Consider the following 26015-nt stretch of genomic DNA (forward strand, 5'->3'; position numbering starts at 1 on the left):
ACTTTAAAACTAATCAAACAATGGAAAAAGTAGTGTCAAAAATAAATGGTGGCAGGACACTAAACTACTCAGAGCAACTTGATTCAGAGAACTTGATAAAAGCAGTAAAGAAAAATAAAATATGAAAAATGAAAAATGATATGGTCATATTTTGGTACAATGCCTACCTCAGGGGATAGTTCAAGAAAGATTATTAACAAGTAAGGAAGAATTAGGTTCTTACCTCAATAATCCTCTTTCCTGTAGAACAGCATACAATCATTTTCTTCTCTCCACCCCCTTGTCTCTCTAGGCAGCACCCTCTTTCCTCAGTCTGTACCAAAGCAAGTGATAACACATAGGAGAGGAAATGAAAACAAGGGGGGGGGGCTTGGGGATCTCCCTGATCCGGATAAGTTTGATCTGCTCTGCAATACTAAATGAGAATAAACAAACAACCACCCAACAAAGCAACAAAGAATGGTGGTGAGACAAATAACCCACCTACCCGTGTGCAACCAGCACTAACACTTGTACAGCTCTTAGCAAGGCAAAATGTGCTGATATAGATTTTGTTACTAATATACTGCCTCTTCAAAGGCTCTGCTTCTCTTCCTTGGCTGCCACAAGCCAAGCTGCTGGATACTCTTCCAAGACTACAAGCCTCTGCAGACATAACAGACATCTGACAGGGTGGGGCATGAGGAATCATATGCTGTTCTTCAAGAAAGACGATTATCGAGGTAAGAACCTAATCCTGATGGCTAGCACTGGTCAAAACAAATAAGTGATCTGATAGACAGAACTCATTTGTCACCTCAAGATAACAGAGAAGAACTCTCCTGACATCCAGCCACTTCAATACTTTGTCCTGTTTTCTCTCGCCTGTGGGCTGACAAGCTGGAAGCCGCACATTCTGGATGACATGAAACACCAAAACTAGCTGCGGGTAACAGTAACCGTGTCATTTTCTACTATGTATACCCTGCGATTCTGAGAATCCTTCAGGACTACTCCAACTTCACTAGGTAGAGAAATTATTTTAGCAACTTGAGCCACCAGAGAATCCATATTAGGCGGAATAAATAATTGCTGGAAAACAGAAGCCATGGGATACAATTTCATCACTGCCCTGGTCCCTGTCAGAGGAACCTCAGGCATCTCCCAATGCTCCATTATCATTCTGGTAATCTCTGAGTGTGAAGGGAAGCATGTGGATTGTGACTTGGTACTACGTAATAGCGAGAGCTGGGCAGCAGAAACCTGTGGGGTCTCTAAATCCAACTCCCACAGAGAAACTGTAATAACCTCAGTTATATCTGTTGGCTTAAAAAGCCTGCGCAACATTGGACTAGAATCCTCCAAGGAGGTCACATGGCGGGAAAGCAGCAAAATTGCATCTGACCCCAGATTGTCGCAATCCTTTTCTGACTGGGCCTATCGTTCTGCAGCTCTACCGACTGAATGAGGCCTCATTTTGTGGAGGTAAACTTCTCTGAGAGCTAACCGGCTGACACGCAAACAATCTTTTATACTTCTGGTAAACTGCATACATCAAAGTCACAAAATCAGGGTCAAAGTCCTGACTTGGTACCTCTGAGGACCTCTAACAGTGTACCACTGTCTCCTCTCAGGGTCAGAGGCATTTGCTGGTGATGCCAAGTCACATTTAAGAAGCTTTACAACTCAGATCTAAAGCTTTCTGCACCTCCTAACCTGTGATGTGACCAGAGGGGGCTAAGTCCATGACTCCCCCCCCCCCTTGTGTATCTTGTGGCTCATGGTACAACAATGCTCCTCATCTGACCATCCAGCACAAATTTGGTATGATATGGGGTCTAAACACCTGAGGGATCCATAATAATTGATTTTTACCAAAAATCGAGGCAATTTGGGGCAGAAGGATGCTTTTGAAATTAAATCAGGAAATCCAAGATGGCTACCATGGCAGTGTTTAAGCACCAAAAAATAGACCCTGGGAGCATAACCAAGAATTCAAAATTACTGAAAATAGGATTTTAGAAGTAGGGAATCTTTGGGACACCCTGAGAAACCCTTGATTTTGCTGGATTCAGACCCACCCCAATTTTCCCATAGACAGTAATGAGCTATACTCACAGATCTGCCATGTGCTGTGCCTACATCAGCTTCTCACTGCAGCTGGAAATGAAGAAGGGATTTCTGTCTCAGGCAAGCAAGAGTAACTCCAGTGGTTTGTTTCTTTGGGTTGCCTTTTATTCAGGTTCTAAAAACCTGAAACCCTCAACCCCTTATGCTCCTACACAATTCTTAAGGGGGGAGGGATGCAGCCAACTTCCGCCAAGCCTCCTGGCCAATCAACCTGTACTCAAGCGCCTGATTCCGCAGGAGTAAGTACCACTCCCAGGGAACCTAGCCCCAATTTCCCAAGTGTTAACGCAGGTCAGCCAGGCAAGTGCTCTTTTTAAAAGTGTGGCCCTCCTGGCTAAAGACCCCAACATCTGACCTTTCTCCCAGGCAGAGCTGTCCCAGGACTACTAGGAACCTTTTTGCAAAGGGAAGCCTCGAAAAAAATATCAGATTAAATCCACAAAATAAAAAATCTAGTGCAGAGCAGATGAAAAGACATCTTCTCAACTTGCTTGCAGAAGTTAAGATTGAGGAGAGGGTGTGTTGCCCAGAGAGACAAGGGGGAGGAGAGAAGAAATTGATTGATGTCTTCTGAAAGTAACTTGCGAACTGGGGTACTTAACCCATCTATAAGGAATCGTATGTTGTTTGCATAGGAACAGCAGAATCAAGCAAGTTGCAGAATCAGCAGCAGAGTAACAAACACCAAAGGAACTCTTATTTGAGCCTGGTACCAAGGAAACTCATGCTTTTAATGGGGGGTTGATACAGTTCAGAAGGGGGAGACCCCTCCAAAGTCCAAACCACACTGGTCCCAACCCAGCAATCAGTTCTAATGTGGCCCATGAGCAGGGCATGATTAACTCTTTAGTGGTCCTTATGCAAAAAAGTATATTTGGCATCTCTATAGTTCTCTCTGCACAGGAGACGCAGGGGTTAAGTCCTGTTTCTTCTACTACCACTCCTTAGGGCATTGAGCAAAGTCAGTTTTTCTTCTGTTGTCTCCAACATAGAGAGTTGCACGGGGACAGAAATCCCACCCATCCCCGCCCGTCCCCACCAGGATCCTCTCCGTCCCCACCCATTCCTGCCAGGATCCTCTCCATCCCCACCCGTCCCCGCCAGGATCCTCACTGTCCCCATAAAAAGCAGCAATTACTTCTGACAGGATCATCAATTCCACAGTTTCTTTTGTGTTTTTGCTGCTGTTTTCCTTGTGGAATCTCTTTGGTGGAACCCTTTTTTTGTTTTGTGTTCAGGTAATTAACTTATAAACCCCCTCTTTTACTAAGACTGACATGTCCATTATATTATATGAATGAACCCTCCTTCCAAAGCCTTCCATCCCCGTGGGAGTCCCGTGGGCCAGAGAAGGGTTCCCGTGGGAGTCCCATGGGTTAGGGGGGATTCCTGCAGGACCCACGGGATTCCCACAATCCCTGTTCCCGTGCAGACCTCTACTCCAACACTCATTTAGCCTGTAAGCTCTTTTGGGTAGGGTTTTTTTATGCCTGTACATTATTTGTTGAAGAGCACTGAAAAAAAATATTTAAATATTTGGGGGTGTGGCATAATATCATCAGCTGGATTGGAGTGATTGAACATTATATATGTCTTATTATGTATGTAATCTTGTATCCCGTTCTGAGCTCTTCTGGGAGGACGGAATTTAAATGCAAATAAAGAAAGAAATAAAGTGTAAATACAACTAACACCCTAAAATAGAAAGTCTTCCTCTGATTGTAGACTTTTGTTCTATGATCCTCTGCAGGCTCCTAACAATTACAGTATCGGTAGCATGGAATATTGCTGCTCCTTGGGTTTTGGCCAGGTACTAGTGACCTGGATTGGCCACCGTGAGAATGGGCTACTGGGTTTGATGGACCATTGGTCTGACCCAGTAAGGCTTTATCTCTGTTCTTATCTCTGTTTCTGGATATTTTAAGCCATTATTATATTGTATTCTGTTTGTGGAGTTTTGCTATGCTACTATCACCCAGTTACACTTTGCCAAGAAATATAAGGCAAATGTCCATACATTTTTTTAAAAATATATAAAGATGGCCCATAAAATGGTATCACTTTACTTTTTATTTTCATTGTATCCATTAGCCTTGATTTAAGCGCATTCAAGTGGTCTAACATGGCAACCAAAATGGAAGTTCCTTAATGCCCTTCTGCTTTGTGAACATTTATTAATCTGATTCAAATAGGATACTTTCTATTTTTTTGTGGCATGTTAAAAGTCTGCATGAAGGCTATAATGAAGGTTTGAACCAGTTATAGAAGGTAACATCTGTTCTATAGGAGATAAGCATGGAGAGTTGGACCTCCACCCAGCTTCAAGTACTCCCATGTATACCACATATCTTGTTGCTGGTGTTTCAGTTTAATGCATAAAGTGCAATCTAAAGGAAAGTGGAATTCAAACATTTACCACATCTTGGACTATAGGGAACACAGACAGTGAAGAAAATGGATACATTTATAGCTTAGCTTAGATCAATAAATCAGTCATCCCAAAGCAAGCTATCTGGCTGAAATTCACTGGAGCTACTCTCACAGGAATTATGCACTAATAGGAGAAAAGATTCATTCGGAATATTTTAATTTCATATGGAGTCAATGTTCACTGTAGCAAAGTTTTGGAGTTCTGCTCAGTTTGAACGCAAGGGATCAACCTGATGACTCAGTGGCAGGGCAGAGTGCAATAACACACGAACTTCCACAGGAGGTAGGCTAAACTAATAATTTATATAAGCAGTTTCATATTCACTGCTCAGGCATTATAGGGATATTCAGACATCCACCTCAATATTATAACTTATAGTGGCAGAGATCCTCATTACTCCCAACCTGGCTATTTTTCATATTATTTTGTTTTCTTTTTTATTCTTATACTTTTTCAACTATATTTTCTCTTGTTCTCTTATTTTCTTATTCAACTCAATAAATCTCTATAATAAAACCCTAAGTGGCGCATGCGCACTCCTACCTGCGTGTTCCGTATGTCCGTGGCCGGAAGGAGTGCGCATGCGCGCCTACAACTGCCCCACACTCGCGGCCCTGTTTGCATTCCAGTGGCAGCAACTGAGTGGTGGAGAGCAGCCCTGCTCCACCCACTCCCGGCTCTAGCAGCGTAGGCAGCACTTTAAACACGCTGCTTCGCGCCCTTCTACTGCCAATTTCCTCTGCCGCGTCTCTGATGATATCATCGGAGACAGACGCGGGAGAGGAAATCGGCAGTAGAAGGCCGCAAAGCTGCGTGTTTAAAGTGCTGTCTACGCTGCTGGAGCCGGGAGTTTTGTCGGCGATGGGAGGGTCAGGAGCAGGTCAGATCGAGCAGGACAACGCAGTAAAAGAAGGGGGAGGGGCTGAACGGAGCAGGCCAGATCGCGGTAAGAAAAGGGAAAGGGGTGGGGGAAAATGCTGCTACTGCTGCACAGGGACCTGGAGGGGAAGGGAAATACCGCAGATGCTTCTACACAGGAAAGGGGGGATAGGAGGGAAATGCTGTTGCTGCTTCACAAGGAAGTGGGATGAAAATGCTGCTGCACAGGTAAATGGGAAAAAATGACAGACAGACAGCGGGAGGGAGGGAGACAGAAAGAAAGAAAGACACAGGGGCAGGGGGCAGGGAGAGGGACAGAAAGACAGACAGAGAAAGGGGGCCAGGGAGAGAGAGAGAGTCAGTGGGAGGGAGACAAACAGACATATATTCTAGCACCCGTTAATGTAACAGGCTTAATGACTAGATAATAAAACCCTAAGCGGCGCATGCACACTCCTACCTGCGTGTTCCGTATGTCCGTGGCCGGAAGGAGTGCGCATGCATGCCTATAACTGCCCCACACTCGCAGCCCTGTTTACTGTTCTGAGCTGCTGAGGACTCTCCCGAAGGCCCTGGTGGAGGGTCAGCCGCTGCTCCTGCGCGGGACTGTCGAGATGAAGGTGTTCCGGGCGGCAGCCGGCAGAGGCTTGAACCTGCGCAGACAAAAATCCCTCTCCTCACCGACGCCGAAAAGAAGTCCTGCCGCACCTCCTTGGCACCCGCCCCGGCCCCGCTGTTGCACTCCCTCTCGCGAAAACTTTGCATGAGGGTTCCGGAGACTGCGGGAGCAGGAGAGGGAGGAGGAGGAAAGGAAGAGAAGAGAGACACAGACCCATCTTCCTCCTCTTCTGCACTGCCCCAGCGCCGCCATACCTGCTGCCTCACTGGGGGGCGCGACCTCGGTGGTCGAGGTAACCTGCTGTCACTGACACCTACACTCATTGTCTGCGCGGTTGCGTTCTGCGCTAGGCAGTTTCCAAGTCTCAACATGATGGCCTGCGCCGAGCCCCTTGTCAAATAAGCCTGTTTGGGGAAGGGAAATATTTTGCTTTAATTTCGGTGGTGTGTGTGCTGGGGACTCAGTGAACGATCTTACATTACTTTAGGTAAAGGAGGGGTTGTTGGGAAGGGGGGAAGGGAACAATCTTGCTTCCATTTGGGGAGAGGGGTGTGATTTGTTGGGGACAGGAAATGATCTTGCTTTAATTTGGGGTTTTAATTGGTTGAGAACAATAAACTATCTTGGTTTTCTTTGGGGGGAGGGGTGTGATTGGGAGAAAGGCTACTGCTGGACAGGGGACATGGGAGGTAAAAGGAAAGGAGAAGATACAGAAACAAAGAAAGACTGACAGACTGCCAGGGAGATAGACAGTAAGACAGAGGGCCAGGGAAGAGACAGAGACACACAGGGGGACAGAGACAGAAAGAAAGGGGGGCAGGGAGAGAGATAAAAAACATAAAGTAAGAAAGAAAGAAAGAAACGCCTCAGCACCCATTGTGCTAAAAGTCTACACATCTATTCTAGCACCATTAATGTAACAGGCTTAAACACTAGTAAATAAATAATCATTTCATAATACATATATTTCCCAGCAACATTAGTTGATATAAAGTGGGACTTGGCTTTAAATTTGTGGTTGATGTTCTTATCCCCTTGCCGACGCGTTTCGCAAATACTTCATCAAGACGGGGAATCTTAATTTATCATTTCTGCTTACTTCTCATAATCGCTAATGTATCATATAGTTGAAAAAAGTATAAGAGTATAAAAGAAAACAAAATAATATGAAAAATAGCCAGGTTGAGAGTAATGAGGATCTCTGTCATCATAAGTTATAATACTGAGGTGGATGTCTGAATATCCCTATAATGCCTGAGCAGTGAATATGAAATTGCTTATATAAATTATTAGTTTAGCCTACCTCCTGTGGAAGTTTGTGTGTTATTGGTCTAAAAAAAAGAAAAAAGAAAAAAAGTGGATCATTAGAAAGGCAGAGTGCAGCCATGCAAAAAAAATCAGATTTAATTTGTGAGCTTCTACTCCATTGACTAGCTAGGAAAGTTGTACAGGTAGGCTGTAAACAGAGGCAGGAAATTTCAACCACTACACACTAGTGACACATTCTAAACTCTAGCTTTCTCAGGTCTGATCTTTGAGGGCCATAAACTGAGCTGGTTTTCAGAGTTCCCTTTTTTTGTCTAAGATTATTGAAAAAGTTGTTTACCTCCCAGTTGAATGACTAGACAGATACTTATCCCTGGGAGCAAGCAGCATGAAATCTACTTCCTTGGGCTTCCATTTCTGGTTACTGTTGGCAGCATGATACTGGGTTAGATGGACCTTTGGTCTGACCCAGGCTGAAAATTCTTATGTTCTTATGACACCTGGGGTAAATTCTTAAAAAAAATTGCCTAAAGATAGATACCTAACTTACCCCCTCCCCCCTTTTACAAAACTATAGCATGGTTTATACAGCCAGCCATGGCAGTAACAGCTCCAACACTCACAGGAATTCTATGAGTGATAGAGGTGTTACCGCCACAGTTGGGGGGGTTATTTAGTAAATTGGCCTCAATTATTAGCTTTAACAAACTCATAATTGAAAAAAATGAAAATTAATTGGGAGATAGATGCCTATCGCCTAAGATGTGAGTCATAGAAACATGACGGCAGATAAAGGCCAAATGGCCCATCTAGTCTGCCCATCTACAGTAACCATTATCTCTGAGAGATCCTAAAAAATAAAGGTGCCTATCCCTTGGCAAACTTCTGCCCTGAGCCCTAGCATGTCTAACATTAGCACTGGGAAAAAGAGGAAATGGCCATGCATTTAGAAGGGAAAAGATTACAATAGCCAGAGTTTTAAATAAAAGGATACTTCTGAAGTCACATGAAACATCATATGTTCCACAACAGCCTTAGACATAAGGAATAGACTTTTTGTTAATGCAATGAACCATGCACACTGAGGTAACCCGTATGTATTATCTTTTTTGGGGGAAGGTGGAGGAGGGGGGCTTTTGCATGCATGTAAGGCCTGGCCATAAGGACACCCAGCAAGATGTCTGGTAAAATAAGGATTAAAATAAAGACTATAAAAAGGATATGAGGCATGAAACAATTAGTGGCAAAGACAATGAATTGATACACAGATCGCCTTGCTGTGAATGGCCAATCTGTCACTAAAGGGTCCTTTTACTAAGCTGTGGTAAACACTAACGTGTTTACTGCAGGTTAAAGAGGCATCGCCACACGACGTGTCTGTGGTAGTTGTGGGATTGGTGTGTACTACTAACATGCTAAAAAATAGATTTTATTTTTTAGCAGGGGGGAGTGTTTGGAGGTGGAGAGTAGGCGTGCCCTGTGTTAATTGGTTAGCGCAGGTAAATTGTCGTGTGATGACTGATTAGTGCAGGGTTAATGTGGGAGCCCTAATGCCTACAAAATAAGTGGCAGTAAGGGCTCACATGGTAATGGTCATATGCTAATATAACAATTAGCGCATGGCCATTAATAGGTAAATTAGGACATGCAGCCAATTTATAGCCAAGCTAAAAGTCACTCGGAGGGAAATTCTATAAAAGGCGCCTAAAGATAGGTGCAAGATAGGTGCCTAAGTTAGGCGCCTAACTTAATAAGCAAATTGGCTTCAATTATGAGCTTTAATATGATCATAATTAAAAATCCCACAAAACTAATTGGGCGATAGGCGCCTATCTTCTTAGGTGTGATTCTACTACAGATAAGTGCCTATCTCATAGCACCTAATAGTGCCTAACTCCAAAGTAGGTGTGTTTAAGGGACTTGTATACTGCCTTTTTGTAGTTACACAACCATATTCAAAGTGGTTTACATACAGGTACTCAAGCATTTTCCCTGTCGGTCCCGGTGGGCTCACAATCTATCTAATGTACCTGGTGCAGTGGAGGATTAAGTGACTTGCCCAGGGTCACGATGAGCAGTGAGGGTTGGAACCCACAACCTCAGGGTACTAAGACTGTAGCTTTAACCACTGCACCACTCTAGAAATCAAAATGTAGTAAAAGTGAGCCAAGTCTAGGACAATCAAGCCATTGTGACATCAGTGATGAGGTTGTCTCTTAGGCATTGGTGGAATGAGGCATTATGATGTCACAATACCAGCTCTGGTTATCAGAGTCTGAGATTTTTCACACTATTTATTTATTCAATTTTCTATATTGTTCTTCCAGGGGAGAACAGTTTATATGAATGTATTCAGGTACTCAAGCAATTTTCCCTGTCTGTCCCGGTGGGCTCACAATCTATCTAATGTACCTGGGGCAGTGGAGGATTAAGTGACTTGTCAAGGGTCACAAGGAGCAGTGCAGGGTGCTGAGGCTGTAGCTCTAACCATTGCACCACACTCTCATTTCTTTAAGGGTGGAGAAGGATGTAGGCGTGATTCTCTAAAGAACTTCGGCGCCTATAATATAGGCCTTTAAAACCCTGGCCTACATTGCAGGCGCCTAAGTTTTAAGTTAGGCATGATTCTGTGATAGGCGCCTAAGTGTGATTAACAAGAGACAGGTCCTCAGTGTGCAGGAAACCCTTGTATTAATAGCAGCACAGGTCACATTTTAGCGCGGCTTAGTAAATAGGCCACTGTATCTATAGCTGGGATAGGTACATCTCTTGATAAACATAATATTGACCATTTAAACTGTTGACTGTTTTCAAAGTGATATGGATCAATCTCACCATTCTCTCTAAGATATGGAGAATGAATCTTATGTGCATTTTTGATGTATGCATATCTTATTTTAGACTAAAGTCATAAGACCAATGATTTGGAGAAACAATAACACCCTTATACAAGGTAACTTCCCATCAGTTTCTTATTCCATTGAGGGCAAAGCCCCTTCCCACCTCCCCACTGAAAATTGTCAGTCATCGCATATCAGACAAGAGAACGAGTGGCGAGTACTTCATACCTGGGAGGCCGTCTTCCCGGTTCAGCATATTGCAGCTCTGCAGAGCTGGATAGTGGCACAGTAGAAGCTGTAGCTGATGACTGCAGTCCTGCTGGCACGTAGATATTAGCAACTGTCAAAACCACAAGATCAGGACTCTCCAGAATGGTGTCCCTGCTGGCTAATCAGAGAGCAACATTTCAAAACATGCCATGCAATGTGGCAGCCTTTAGTTGCCCTTAGTCACCACCCAGCAAGTTCCTTAAAGTCTTCTGAGCTCTCAGGTATCTGCTATTTGTCTGACCTAGACATGATATGCTCAGCAAATACTACTGAAATATACAAATATTCATTCATGTAATTATAAGTGTTACAGGTGTGTTAGCATTAACTGATTATTCTTTACTATAGAAGTCTTTTTACTCCATGAGACAGGAAATATGCCACCCTCCCCCCCCTTTTTTTACAAAACTGAGCTAGCGGCTGCTGCTGTGGTAATCACTCCAATATCCATATGGATTTAACCCCCTCCCCCTTTTACACAGCCCAGCTAGCGGCTGCTGCTGTGGTAATCGCTCCGATATCCATAAGGAATTAACCCCCCCTTTTACAAAGCTGCATGGCAAAAGCCCTGAAACACTTTACATCACTATGGGCTTCATGGCAGTTTCCTCAGCGGCAGCCGCTAGCGCAGCTTTGTAAAAAAAAAAAAAAAAAAAGGGGGGGGGGGCGTTAATGGATGTTGGAGTATTTCCCATGTGCCAGCCGCTAGCTTTGCTTTGTAAAAGAAGCCCTTGGTAAACAACGGCAGATAAAGGCCACAACAACTCTGCCTAGCAAGGTGTTTAGAGTTGTAAATGTGGATCCATGTGGGTTATAAGCAAAAAACAAAAGGAATTGACCCCAAAATATCCACAAAGAAGAAAATCCAGAGAAAACAAAAAAAAAAAAAAAACCTCTGTGGAGTGACGGTTCCTAAATGGACTTTATTTGAAAGTGTCAAAGTTCCAAAGGTACACTGAAATCATCCACATAAAATAATTCCATCCACATAAAAATAAATCATCCACATAAGAGCCTTAAAGGACCTAGTCCGCTAGGGATACAGGACCCAACACGGTCTGCATTTCGACAAAAAGTCTTCTTCTGGGGTCCCTGGGGGTCCTATAAAGGTGAGTACGTGGGAGATAATTGTGTGGTGAGCCAGAAGTGAGACACTCACCTTTATAGGACCCCCAGGGACCCCTGAAGAAGACTTTTTGTCGAAACGCGGACCGTGTTGGGTCCTGAATCCCTAGCGGACTAGGTCCTTTAAGGCTCTTATGTGGATGATTTATTTTTATGTGGATGGAATTATTTTATGTGGATGATTTTAGTGTACCTCTGGAACTTTGACATTTGACATTTAGGAACATCGTCATTCCACAGAGTTTTTTTGGTTTTCCATGTGGGTTATCCCAGTGTCTGAAGGTGGGACCATAAGAGATTAATTCTTACTAAAACATTTTAATGTCATGGCCAATAGGTATATCTTTCATTAAAAGCAACAATTCTAACATTAGAATCAGATGATATAAAGTGTCAGTAATTATGTACGCATCAAGTATACATAAACTTAACTTCTTATTTACATATACAATTTATCAGGCAGCATTATGGGGTAAAGATCTGAAACAATTACTCATGCTCGCGAATACTTATGGGGAATTTAAGAGACACCTAAAAACATATTTGTTCCTAAAGTACTTAGGCAGCTACACTGAACAATCTTTCCCCACAATAACTGACCGCGAAATCTTAACTCTGTTAGTACTACTCAATCTGTAACTTTTTAATCATTGTAAACCGCCTAGAACTTCACGGTCCAGCGGTATATAAACTGTTATTATAATAATAATAATAATTATTATTTATATCGACAGTACTTAGAGGCCCATGTGTTACTAGACTTCTGTTCTCTGGACCTCTTGAAAGTAGTCTTCAATAGAGTACAGCAGAATAAAATGTATCATAAGTGGGGTACAACCACCATAATCTACTATAATAAAACCCTAAGCGCGCATGCGCACTCTTACCTGCATGTTCCGTGATCTCTGATCCATGATCAGTAGGTCTGTGGCGGTAGGAGTGCGCATGCGCGCATACATCGCTCCCTCTCTCCGTGGCCGCCAGGACTGGCCGGCAGCGCTGGACTCCCTGCTCTCCACCTCCTCAAGCAAAAATTAAAAGCTGCGGTGTCTGCTCCTCTTACGAGCCGCACCAGCATTGGAGAAGGCTTCTGACGCTGGCAGGGATCGTGAGAGGAGCCGCTGCGGCACTTTTAAACTTAAAAAAAAAACCTTCGGCCACAGCACGCCAGCCCGCGGGAAGGGAAGGGGGGGCCGACAAAGAAGAGGACTCCAGCCACAGGAACACAATAAGGGAAGGGAGGGGTATGGAGCAGGCTAGACAATGGGAAGGGAAGGGGGAGGGGCCAAATGGAGTAGGCCAGATCGAAGCAGGACAGAACGCAGTAAAAGAAGGGGGAGGGGCCAAATGGAGCAGGCCAGATCGCGGTAAGAGAAGGGAGGGGGGGGAAATGCTGCTACTGCTGCACAGGGACCTGGAGGGGGAAGGGAAATACCGCTGCTGCTTCTGCACAGGAAACTGGGGTGGAAATGCTGCTGCACAGGGAAATGGAGGGAAAGAATGACAGACAGACAGCAAGAGGGAGGGAGACAGAAAGAAAGGAAGAAAGACACAGGGGCAGGGAGAGGGACAGAAAGACAGACAGAGAATGGGGGCCAGGGAGAGAGAGAGACAGCAGGAGGGAGAGAGACAGAAAGACAGACAGACATATATTCTAGCACCCGTTAATGTAATAATAATAACTTTATTTTGTATACCGCAATACCACAAGCAGTTCAGAGCGGTTTAAAGAGGAAGAGACTGTACATATACAGCAATGTTACCGAAAATATTGTCAAGTACATTGGTAACAAATTTCAATTACATTAACTAAACTAAACTAAACTAAACTAAATGAAAACCAAAATACCATGAACATAACCTCCAAAATATGGCCTCTCTCATTAGAAAAACATATTGAATCAATGGCCCAAGCTTCGTCAAATAAAACAATATTTGTTACAGACCGGTGAGTCTGGCCTCGGTACCGGGAAAGATGGTAGAGGCACTGATAAACGACTGCATCATTGATCACCTTGATGGACATGGTCTGATGAGGACATGCCAGCATAGTTTCAGCAAAGGCAGATCTTGTCTGACAAACTTGTTGCACTTCTTCGAGGGAGTAAACAGGCAGATAGACAAAGGCGACCCGGTCGACATTGTATATCTGGACTTTCAGAAGGTGTTCGACAAGGTTCCGCATGAACGACTACTTCGGAAAATTGCAAGCCATGGAATCGAGGGTGAAATACTCACGTGGATTAAAAACTGGCTGGAGCATAGGAAACAGAGTGGGGGTAAATGGACAATACTCAGACTGGAAGAGCTTCACCAATGGGGTGCCGCAGGGCTCGATGCTTGGACCCATGCTTTTTATAAACAATCTGGACATAGGTACAACGAGCGAGGTGATTAAATTTGTGGACGATACGAAGTTATTCAGAGTAGTGAAGACGCAGGGGGATTGTGAAAATCTGCAACGTGACATAATCAGGCTCGAGGAATGGGCATCAACATGGCAGATGAGATTCAACGTGGATAAATGTAAAGTGATGCATGTCGGTAACAAAAATTTAATGCATGAATATAGGATGTCCGGGGCAGTACTTGAAGAGACCATCCAGTAAAGGGACTTGGGAGTTTTGATCGACAAGTCGATGAAGCCATCTGTGCAATGTGCGGCGGCAGCGAAAAGGGCGAACAGAATGCTAGGAATGATAAAGAAGGGGATCACAAACCGAGCCATGGTGCACCCTCACCTGGAGTACTGCATCCAGCACTGGTCACCGTACATGATGAAGGACACGGTCCTACTCAAAAGGGTCCAGAGAAGAGCGACCAAGATGGTTAAGGGGTTGGAGGAGCTGCCGTACAGCGAAAGATTAGAGAAACTGGGCCTCTTCTCCCTCGAATAGAGGAGATTGAGAGGGGACATGATCGAAACATTCAAGGTACTGAATGTCTACTTAGTAGACAAGGACAGGTTGTTCACCCTCTCCAAGGTAGGGAGAACGAGAGGGCACTCTCTAAAGCTGAAAGGGGATAGATTCTGTACAAACATAAGGAAGTTCTTCACACAGAGAGTGGTGGAAAACTGGAACGCTCTTCCGGAGTCTGTCATAGGGGAAAACACCCTCCAGGGATTCAAGACAAAGTTAGACAAGTTCCTGCTGAACCAGAACGTATGCAGGTAGGGCTAGTCTCAGTTAGGGCGCTGGTCTTTGACCAAAGGGCTGCCGCGTGAGCAGACTGCTGGGCATGATGGACCACGGGTCTGACCCAGCAGCGGCAATTCTTATGTTCTTATCTTGGTAAAGTAAGAAACTGTTGCAGAAACTGCCCCAGACCCCGCCCCCATAATAGTACTAATTGTAATACCATTTTTTCCATTCATTTTTCATATGTACACACAATATAATCTTATTAACAACACATAATGGTTAACCATAAAATTAAACTACACAAAGCACACTTTATGCTTCAAACATTCATTCCTAAAACTGGCCTTGGTCACACATGCAGATAACGCCTATGCAAATACAGGACCACAGTCCTAATATATACAAACAAAACTCTAAGAAGCAAGACTCTGCATGCAGTACAACACCCAGAGAAATAGAAACAAATGCATTTCTTCCTGAACAGTGCAAAATATAGACAGCACATGTAAATTCTCAAAACTAACACAATTCAATCACTAAATTGAAAATAAAATCATTTCTCCTACCTTTGTCTGGTGATTTTGTTTTTCAAACCATCTTTTCCCAGTCTCTGGCTGTACTTCCTTCTGTCTATGCTCTTAACTGTGTATCCAGGGCCACCTTATCCATTTGCTGTTTTTCTCTCTTTCACTTTCTGCCATACATTTATCTTTGTATATAGTAATATCGGAACACTGCCAAAAAATTACCTAAATGAAGCTATACATATGTAAAGATCAGCTCAGAGACATGGAGGGGCTTTTTCAGAAGGTAAACCCCCCCCCCCCCTATTTTGCCACCTCACCACCCAATGTGAGAGCGTCTGATTGAAGATTTGAGCTGCTTTAAAGTTTTAGAGTATTCCCTGCCGCCCAGTACATTCAGTTGAGTGCGGCTGTATTCTAATGCTGTTTGGTTTCCTGAAGCAGGAGCACGAAACGTGTGCACGTTGAAACCAAGAAACCAAGCTTTAAGTTAAGCAAAAAATTTTGTTTTCTAATATTTATTTGGTATGAATTTGGCACAAATTTGGCACTATTTATTGCTTTAAAGTATGAAATATTCAGCAATGATTGAGTGGTGAGGTGGCAAAATAGGGAGGCTTTACCTTCTGAAAAAGCCCCTCCATGCCTCTGAGCTGATCTTTACATATGTATAGCTTCATTTAAGTAATTTTTGGGGCAGTATTCCGATATTACTATATACAAAGTTTTTCACTGCCTGTCTTCTTCTTGAGGTATCTTTACTCCTTCACTCTGAATCTTTTTTGACTGAAGTATACATTTATCTTTAGCATTTACTTTTAACATTCAACTTTCTTCCATTTTTCTGCTTTCTTCTCAAAATTTATCTACTTTTCCATGTCTCCCCTTCCTTTCTATCTATGTGTACCATCTCCTTCCTCTTTCTTAGAAACATAGAAACATAGAAAATGACGGCAGAAAAGGGCCATAGCCCACCTAGTCTGCCCTTTCCAATTATCCGCCCCCCAGAGTTCACTCCCCTAGAGATCCCACGTGAATATCCCATTTCCTCTTAAAATCTGTCACGCTGCTGGCTTCAGTCACCTGCAATGGGAGTTCATTCCAATGATCCACCACTCTCTCGGTGAAGAAGTACTTTCTGGAGTCGCTACGAAATTTCCCTCCCCTGATTTTCAGCGGATGCCCTCTGGTGGTTGAGGGTCCTATGAGACAGAAGAGATCATCTTCCGACTCAATACGTCCCGTGATGTACTTATACGTTTCAATCATGTCTCCCCTTTCTCTTCTTTCCTCAAGTGAGTAAAGCCGCAACTTTTTTAGTCTTTCTTCATACGTGAGATCCTTGAGCCCCAAGACCAACCTTGTCGCCATTCGTTGAACCGACTCGATCCTCAGTATGTCCTTACGGTAGTGTGGTCTCCAGAACTGAACACAGTACTCCAAGTGAGGCCTCACCATGGATCTGTATAACGGCATCATTACTTCGGGTCTCCTGCTGACAAAACCTCTGCGGATGCAACCCATCATCTGTCTTGCCCTGGAGGAAGCCTTCTCCACTTGATTGGCAGCCTTCATATCCTCACTAATAATCACCCCTAGATCGTGTTCTGCACTGGTCTTGACCAATGTTTCTCCATTCAGTACGTAAGTTCTACGCGGATTACTCTTGCCTAGGTGCATTATCTTGCATTTTTTAGCATTGAAGCCTAGCTGCCAATTCCCATCTATCCATAAGAAGCATTTCTTCTTATCTCTTCCCTGCAGCACCCATTGTTGTATACTATCTCCTCCCTCTGTCTCCCCTTCCCCTCCATCCCTGTGCATCATCTCATTCTTCTACCATGGTCAGACACCTCTGTCTTCTCCCTTCCCCCCTCATATAGTCTGGCATCTTTCTCCTCTCCATCCCATAGCCTGGAATCTCTCTCCTCTCACATGGTCTGGCATCTCTCTCTCCTTCCCTCCCTCTTCCCAAGGTCTAACATCTTTCTCCTTCTCTCCTCTCCTTTCTGCGGTTTGATATCTCTCCTTCCTGTAGCCTGGCATCTCTCTCTCCTCTCCTTCCCTTCCATTCTGTGGTCTGGCATCTCTCTTTTCCCTCCTTTCATCACCCTTCTCCGGAATCTGACATCTCTCCCTTCTTTGAATCACCTCTCCTCCCTTCCAGTGTAACATTTCTCCCTTCGTCCTCTCCACCACTATCATGTCCAACAATTCTCCCTCTTCCCCATGTATGCCATCTCTCTCCTACGTCCTATGTCCAAGAATTTTATTTTTCTCTTCCCTCATCCGATGGCAGCATGTCTCTTTCCCTCCCTTCCTAACCCCCAGCTCGTGCAGCCTCTGTCCTTCCCAACCCCCTCCCAGCCCATGCAGCATCTGTCCTTCTTGCTTTCCCAACCTCCATCCCCCCGCAGCCCATACAGCATGTCCTTCCCTCATTCCCAACCCCAACCCTCCCCTCTCAGCTGGATCCTATGGCACGATCTGACTCCAGTTCCCGACTCCCCACCACCACCTCCCTGCCGCTGAAATTTAAAATCTTCAGGCAGCCTACAGCGCAAGAAAGCCAGCCTCCTGCCTTGGCCTGCCCCAGAAGTGTTCTTTCTGCCGAAAAAAAACACTTCTGGGGGCAGAACAACAGGCTTTTTAAACTTGCTTCATTTTCCCAATTGTAGAAAAGGAAACCCTTGCTGGCGCTAACCTGGTTACTTTTTTGGACTTTCTTTGTGTGTGGGTGGGGGGGGGGGGTAGTGTTGGCTTTTTTTTAAAAAAGAAAATTACCTTTGGTTTTGTCCTAACAGCGGGTTAGTGGATACAGCGTTGAGTGTAATTGAGCAGCTCATGAGTCATAGTAGTAGGATGAAACAGTTGCTCTGGTAACTGAGTAATTTTTAGCACTGCCAAGCATAAAACCAGCAGGAAATGTCAGAGCATGAGTTAGTCCTTCCTAATACTGATGTACCTTCTGGAAACACACTTTCCTTTTTTTTTCTTCTTCATTAATAAAGCACTTTCAAGAAGATTTCAAAACCAAGCCAAACTTTGCACCTTGCAATGCTGCGATGCCTGATTCAGCAATAAATCCTGGATCATCCAGATTATCTGTAATTAGCAAATGTGAGGGGATTGCACCGGCACCTACAGTGCCTGGGTCTAGTCCAGAGGTAGGCAATTCCGGTTCTCGAGAGCCACAGGCTGGTCAGGTTTTCAGGATATCCACAATAAATATGCATGAGATAGATTTGCATCTCAAGGAGTCAGTGCATGCAAATCCATCTCATACATATTCATTGTGGATATCCTGAAAACCTGACCTGCCTGTGGCTCTTGAGGACCGGAATTGCCTACCCCTGGTCTAGTCCATATTTGTGTAAGACAACAACTGAAAATGGCTGCTAGGTGAACTGTTTGAATGTCTATAGACTGGGACTGAGTTTCTGAGAGAGATGATGTCCATTTCATTCTTTTCCTCATAACATACAGTATGACACAGGATTATGAAGAAAATGTTTCACAAGCTTCCCCTCCGGAATACTCATGATGTTGGTTGTTGAGTGAACAAAGGAGTTTAAATTGAAACTAAATTAGAATAAAACTAAATTATTCTTTGCTACTCCAACTAAACTTATTGAGGAATGTTTTTCATTACATGCGGTACAATATCCTATTCTTTCTATTTATAAAAATTAGGAATTCTCTTGGACATAAATCTTACTTTGCAAGCACAAGTGGTACTGTAGTAAAAAAAAAAAAAAAAAAAAAAGGGTTTCTCTGTACTATGGAAAATACTTCATTAAGGGCGTTATTCCATCACTATGCTTTTCAATTATTGGTGCAGTCTTTAGTTTTATCAGTTTTGGACTATTGTAATATATAGTCTGTTTTGCCAGTCAACAAAAGAATTTTCAGAAACTACAGTTAATTCAGAAGTCCACCGTAAGACTGATTTTTAATTTGAATAAAATGGAGCACATTACTCCTTATTTTTGTAAACTACACTGGCTTCTGATAGAGGCCAGGGTAGTTTTCAAATTTGGCTGTTTTTGTTATAAGGTGCTTTATGATCTATTGCCATGTTATCTGATTAGTCAATTTGCTTTCAATATATCAAGGCACCCGTCATGCTTTTCTGCCTTTTTTATGTTTCCTACTGTAAGGGAAAAGATGTTGGCTTTTTAGGATGCTAAGTGGCTGCTAGTTGGAAGAGAAAACCAGGCCCTATAATATGAACATCTGTATCTTATGATCATTATTCCCCCCCCCCCACACACACACACACAGGAATTCTATGAGTGTTGGTGTTATCACTGTGGCTGGTGCTAAAAACTACATTACACTTTTATAAATGGGTGTGTGTATGTACTTATTTAAGCAATTTTTTTTTTGGGGGGGGGAAATAATGTGGATGTAGTGCATGTTTCTATTGTTACTTTGTAATTCTCTATGAATGCACAGTTCATTTTAGCCACATAGAACTGTGAAGTATTTGTGGTATACAAATGGAGAGTTATGTTATGTTACGGTAGAAATCTTACATTTCTCAAGATTAATCATTGAATATAAAATTAGTTCCTGGGCTAAATCCTTTTGTTTCAAACCATACAGATGAAACCAAGATTCTCTGGTTTAGCCTGAATGTTTCAAGTTTCAAGTTTAATAATTGTTTTGATTAATCGCTTAATCATATTTCTAAGCGATGAACAAATTAAAATTACAATTTATGGGAAACAATACATTACAGAACAATACATAATGACATTCGAAATTAAAAATTTAACTTTACAAACTTATATACACAAGGAGATGAAATACAAAATCAATATAGAAAAGTAGAACAAAAAGGGAAAAATACAAAATGAGCAGAAAGACAATATAATATAGTACAATAAAATAATCTGAGCTGCAAAGAGTTTCGTTAATTACCAAAAGCATCTTTAAAGAGAAATGTTTTTAAATTACTTTTGAATTTCTCAAGATTCTGCTCTTCCCTTAAATAAATTGGAAGGGCGTTCCACAACTGAGGTGCGGTAACAGAGAAAATGAATTGTCACTATTCCAGCTCATGCTATTTGTTATGATACAGCTCAGCTTCTTATTCAGTTCCCAACCCTGTCCTAGAGGACCCCCAGCCAGTCAGGTTTTCAGGATAGCCCTAATGAATATGCATGAAAGAGATTTGCATGTAATGAAGATGACAGGAATGCAGCTCTGCCCCATGCATATTTATTAGGGATTAAGTTTAAGGTATCTTGTCTAGCATAAGGCTTTGCATGGTAATGCTCCAAAACAACATCTCTTTTATGTGTTCCAGCTAATTTTATTAATACACAGTAGTTTTAAACTTCAGCTTTGTGTATATTTAATTGGAAACTGCTGTGACTCCAGGCGGTATGTTAAGTTTTTAAATAAATAAATACTTTTTAGAGTAATTAGGAAGGGCCAACTGATACAATCACTTTCTTATCAAGCTGTTCAGATATGGAACAGTCTTCCATTAGAAATAAGAAGCCTAGATTTGTATATTATTTTTCATAAAGCTTTAAAGATCTACTTTTTTGACAAGTGTTACTTGATATTTTAACTCTTTGTGTAATAATTTTTTAAGTACATATGCTCCCCTTAATGTAGGAGTTTTCTTACTGTAATCCGCTTTGAATCCAAATTGAAAAATAGTAGAATATAATTTTATTGATTAGATTAGATTAGATTAGATTTACCAACCACTTCCCACCTACAAAAGATTCTAAAATCCTCAAAGGTAACTCTTATGTCCCCATAAAAAATTTTGATTGCTTCTTTCTTCCACATCTACATCTACACTTCTTTCGAAATTGGCACATTCTCTCAAATATGGAACACATTAGACTAAACATGGTGTGCTCTTGGTCTGAGTGTGTTTGTCTGTATGGGTGGTGTTGTCAGGTGGGCGTGCTTTCTCCCTCCTAGTGGTATTGGGGGGGATGTCCTGTTTTCTTGGGAGTTGAAAATGATGGAGCCAACATGAGAGATTGGCAGCCTTTGTTTTTTTTGGTCAGTTTTGCAGTGTCATGTTGCATATTCTTTTCTTGGTGCTGCTTGTTATTCTCTTCTCCTGATTGCCATTGTTTGCTTGTTTTTTCTTCCGTGTTATGCTTGTTTCTCTTGTTGTCTCCCAATAAAAATGATTTAAAAAAAAAAAAAAAAGACCTGAGAATTGAGATAACCACTCTATCAAGCTACAGACCTGTGGTAAATCTGCCATTTATATCACAACTGGCAGAAAGAATTCTCACAGACCAATTAATACAATTTCTGGAAGATACTAACTGCCTTCATCTGCATAAGGCTGGACACAATACAGGAACTACCCTTCTGGGTATAACCATATGCAGTAAATATCAAGATAAAACAGTGGCTTTAATCTCACTTGATTCATCTGAAGCATTCAACCTTGCTGATTAAGCACTCCTGCTCAACAGACTTTAGGAAACTGGAATAACTGACAGAGCGCATTGGTTATATTCATACTTAAACAGATCCAGCTCAGTACTATTTAATAACTCATTATTATCCCTATATTCATTCAAATGTGGTGTCCTTCTAGGCTCTATACCAGCTCCTATTCAATTCAATATCTTCATGGCCCCTCTAGCAGGTATAATACAAACCCTAGACTTATCTTCACATGAAATCTCAGCACTTAATAATAAACTCACTATGATTGCTAACTGGATACATTCCTACAAGCTTAAACTCAATCCAGATAAGATGAATGTGATTTTTTTCCTGACAATCCGAAAAGCAACTTGCCCTTTCTCTATCACTTGCCAATACAAGAATTACACTCATTGAATCTTTAAAGATACTAGGAGATTTAAAGGGCTTCGGCGCTGTTGCCGCACGGCTTTGTAGAAGAGGGGGTAAGTTTCAGGTTTATTAAAATTTGTTAACCTGCTTATCATATTTCTAAGCAGCGTACATAGGTAAATAATATAAAATCAAGGTTTTACATTTAAATTTCAAAGACAAACATAACATTGTCAAACAATAGGTTAGGGGAGAGAAATACAATATTGGTTAGGAGAGTGAGACGATGTTTCTACTCCTTTTGGGCTTCTAGATCAATTGGAACCAGTACCATGAGCCATTATTCAAATCTATCCATACAGGTTGCTCCCTATTTCTAGCATAGGGCAGCTGGTAATCAGTCTTTTATATCACTGATGAGGAATCTTAGTCCAGTGTTCTTTGTAGAACTGCTTTAATTCAGACACTTCTAGGTTTTTATGCCAGGGTTTACAAAGCCTACATTTCTGGCATCCACCTTTAATGTGAATCATGTCTCTGTAGTAGTGCTGCCCGATTCACGATTCAAATCGATTCACCGATTCATTTCAGGAGAATCGATTTGATTTGATTCAAAACCCCAAAAATCGGCCTCCCGATTCACCTTCTGACCCTCCCCCCTCGCCCCTAAAGCAGGATCGGCAGCACTGCCTCTTGCTGGCCAGCGCTGCCACTCCTGCTTTAGAGGGTGAGGGGGGAGGGTCAGTCGGGAAGTCAGTCCTCAAATAGCCAAGCAGCAAACTAAGCTACCCGCTAGCCCAGAATAAAAAATTATATTTTTTTAATGTTATTTTATTTTCAATAGAAACCAGAGGAATTAAAAAAACCCTGTCACAGCACTAAAAGCCCAACAGCTAAACCAGTAAGCCAAAGGCCGTTGCTCATAAAGAAACGCCTGACTCCCCACAGCAGAATAAAGAACAAAGTCTTCATTTAACATGCGCTACACTGAAACTCAGCAATCAGCCCTCAGGTGGGTCCTGTTCTGTTCTAGAGGGACTACAAGAAAGAAAATTAGCAGGTAAGCCCTAATTTCTCCTTTTATAGTGTCCCTCCAGCCCAGCATAGATGAATGGGAAGTACCCAAGCAGTGATCATTATGAGTGGAAACCCTGAAGTTCTGACTGAAGAACCCACAATTCATCTGCACTTGTACGTCTACTCAATTGTGCTACACAAAGGAATGCAGGGACAATGAAACTGCTGCCTTACATATTTCCACCAGGGACACCACCGGCCCCTCATCAAATGTGTCTGGAGGACAGAAGGGACCTCCTTCTTCAACAGATATGCGGAAGCAATAGTATCCTTAATCCAATGAGCAATGGTTGCCTTGGAAGCTGCTTCCCCTCTCCGGTGGCTTCCCAAGAGAATGAAAAGGCGATCCGAATGACGGAACTCCTGAGTCCACTAGACATATTGATGCAACACTTGCCCAACATCCAATTTGTACAATCATTGCTGGTCCAGAGCCCTCATGATCCCCCAAAACCAGGAGAGACACTACCTGCTGGAGACTAAGCTCACCGATCATGTCCCGACCATTTTGCGCCCCCGACCTGATTCATTAAACTTCCTCCTGATCTGATCCCAATCCGTGCATGCAAATGAGGGGAAGGGCATCCAAAAGTAGGAAGGCAGCAATTCACAAAACAAATTCAGGAGCACCGACTGGGTTGGCAGATCAAAAAAGAAGGGACTGCTGACGAACAGTTGCTCACGTCCTTGCCGACTGTCCTCACCCTGAAATCCCAGCCCTGCAGCTCTGAAACCATCAAAAAAGCACCCTGCTCTCTACCGCTCTGCTCTCTTCTGCCCTGCCGCTCTGCTCTTTGCCACCCTGCCTCTCTGTGAGCCCATGTTTTTAACCTGCGGTTTTAACCTGCGTGTTAAAAGTGGGGCTGCACTAACATTTACTTGACATCTGCCCTGAAATCCTTGTGACCAGGCATAGGAGTGATTGCTCGCTTACCTCTGGCCAAGCCCCCCCTTGCAGTGTGTTCTGTTTCATTAAAGCCCCCCCCCCCCTCCTTGTGAAGAGAACAAGTGCATGCGCGGACCACTTCTACAGGCAAGAAGATGGTCTGTGCATGCATCAGGATCGCTCTGCAGTGATCCTTGGGGTCAGTGTAGGGCATGCCTCCGATTGGGTTAATTTGCATGAAGACTGGTAGAGAATTGGTCGCCTGGCCATGGATCACCCATGGATCAGATGGGAAAGGTAAGTTTAGGGAATCTAGCCCTAAGAAACTGACTTTAGGGGGACTGCACAGCCCACTTACACTTATCACTGAAGTAATTTGTTCTGTCTTCACCTGCTGGTAGAGGTGCGTAAACCCATTCGACTGTGCTGGTCTGGAGGGACGCAATATATATATATATATATATATATATATATATATATATATATATATATATATATATACTACACTAATATATATCATAGATTATTGCATTGGAAGTAATTTTATGTCAGGGTGGATAAAAATCAATTTTTTTTAAATAAAAAAAAAATCAGATTTTTAAAATTTAAATTGGATTTCTTTTATTTAAATCATAATTTCTTTTATTTAAGTTGGATTGTTTTAAAATAAAATGCTTTTTTGAGGAAAAATCTATCTAAAGATAGTTTTGGACTATAATGTATCTTACATAGAAAAGTTATTTATCATGAAATAAGGACTAGTTTATAATTATGTAGCATGAGGCTGTATATTCATGCTATGTTAAAATTTATTGGTAAATGAATTCCATTAATCCATTCATAATGTCAAGGGTAAGTTTTCTATCTATGTATTATCACAGATGTTTGGTTTTGCATTTTTCAAAACTGTGACTGTGTCTGCAGAGATAACATGCTTCTTCTTCACAGCAAATATCTTTCTGTAGAAAAAACATGATTTAAATCAAGTCTTTCCAACTAGTGATTTAAATCAAATCCAACCTGTTTTATATGCAGCTCATTAGCATTCATTTATATATTATTTGCTGTGAGATTAGTGCAGTAGGTTACTCCTGTTTTAACACAGATTTTTTGTGTGGGGGTGAATGCTGCAATACTTGTTACAGCTGCAAAATCACCACTAAACAAGCAGTAAAACACTGCATTAAGATTATTACATTGGAGCCTAACTGTGCTCCTCCTCCTGCAGCAGCCACCTCCCTGCAGCCATCACACACTGGGATTATTTTTCAGATACTGGATGAGAGTGGATGCTCTCACGGGGATTGCACCTGTTCTTGGTTCATAAATAGTTGAAAAATTAACAATACAATGCAACCAGAACCAGTCAGTTCAAGCTTTGTTGGTTTATAATATGAAATAAGAAAGTGCTCAGCTGTTAAAGTGCTAGTTTTCCTGGTTTGTTCCTTCATTCTAAATTGTATTTATTTATTAATAAAAATTATAAACTGCACAAACTACTGCTCTTGGTGGTGTACAACAGACCATACATAATATAAAACTGAAGACAGACTAAAAATAATATGGGAAAATATCCTCAAACATAAAGAGGTCCGTTTATCAAGGCGCGGTAGGGGTTTAACGCACTGAATACCGCACGTTAAACCGCCTGCCGCGCTAGTCGCTGATGCCTCTATTGATGAGGCGTTAGTTTTTTAGCTTGCCGCGGGGGTTAGCACGTGATGAAAAGTCCGACGCGCTAACCCCGCTAGCGCACCTTGATAAAAGGAACCCAAATTGATTCACATTGGGATCCTTTTACTAAGGCGTAATAACCGATTTAGCGCGCGTTAAATGCTAAGGCACCCATAGAATATAATGAGCGTCTTAGCATTTAGTGTGCGCTGATCGTTAGCACAAACTAAATCAATTAGCGCACGCTAAACCAGTTAGCGCATGCCAAATCGGTTAGCGCGCCTTAGTAAAAAGACCCCATTGTCAGCTTTGGGTGTGCCATTGAACAAAAATCATCATACATAGAATTCAACTTAGGCTGCTCTTGAATGCTTGCTTAAAGA

The 26015-nt window shown here is 42.4% G+C and overlaps 1 protein-coding gene across 6 annotated transcripts in view; it reads right to left on the reverse strand.

The window, feature by feature from the left end:
* ADD2 (adducin 2) overlaps positions 1–26015 on the reverse strand; it is a 114186-nt gene that overhangs the window by 52740 nt on the left and 35431 nt on the right. For 3 of the 6 annotated variants that reach the window (XM_033950280.1, XM_033950279.1, XM_033950284.1), the window contains exon 2: positions 10373–10532. In XM_033950280.1, the coding sequence (XP_033806171.1) occupies positions 10373–10400 (28 nt within the window). In that variant the 5' untranslated portion in view covers positions 10401–10532. Of the gene's footprint in view, positions 1–7341; positions 7370–10372; positions 10533–26015 lie in introns of all 6 variants that reach the window. The other 3 variants (XM_033950282.1, XM_033950281.1, XM_033950283.1) reach the window with 2 other exon arrangements.

This window comes from Geotrypetes seraphini, chromosome 6, assembly GCF_902459505.1.
Source record: "Geotrypetes seraphini chromosome 6, aGeoSer1.1, whole genome shotgun sequence".
Classification (NCBI taxonomy): domain Eukaryota; kingdom Metazoa; phylum Chordata; class Amphibia; order Gymnophiona; family Dermophiidae; genus Geotrypetes; species Geotrypetes seraphini.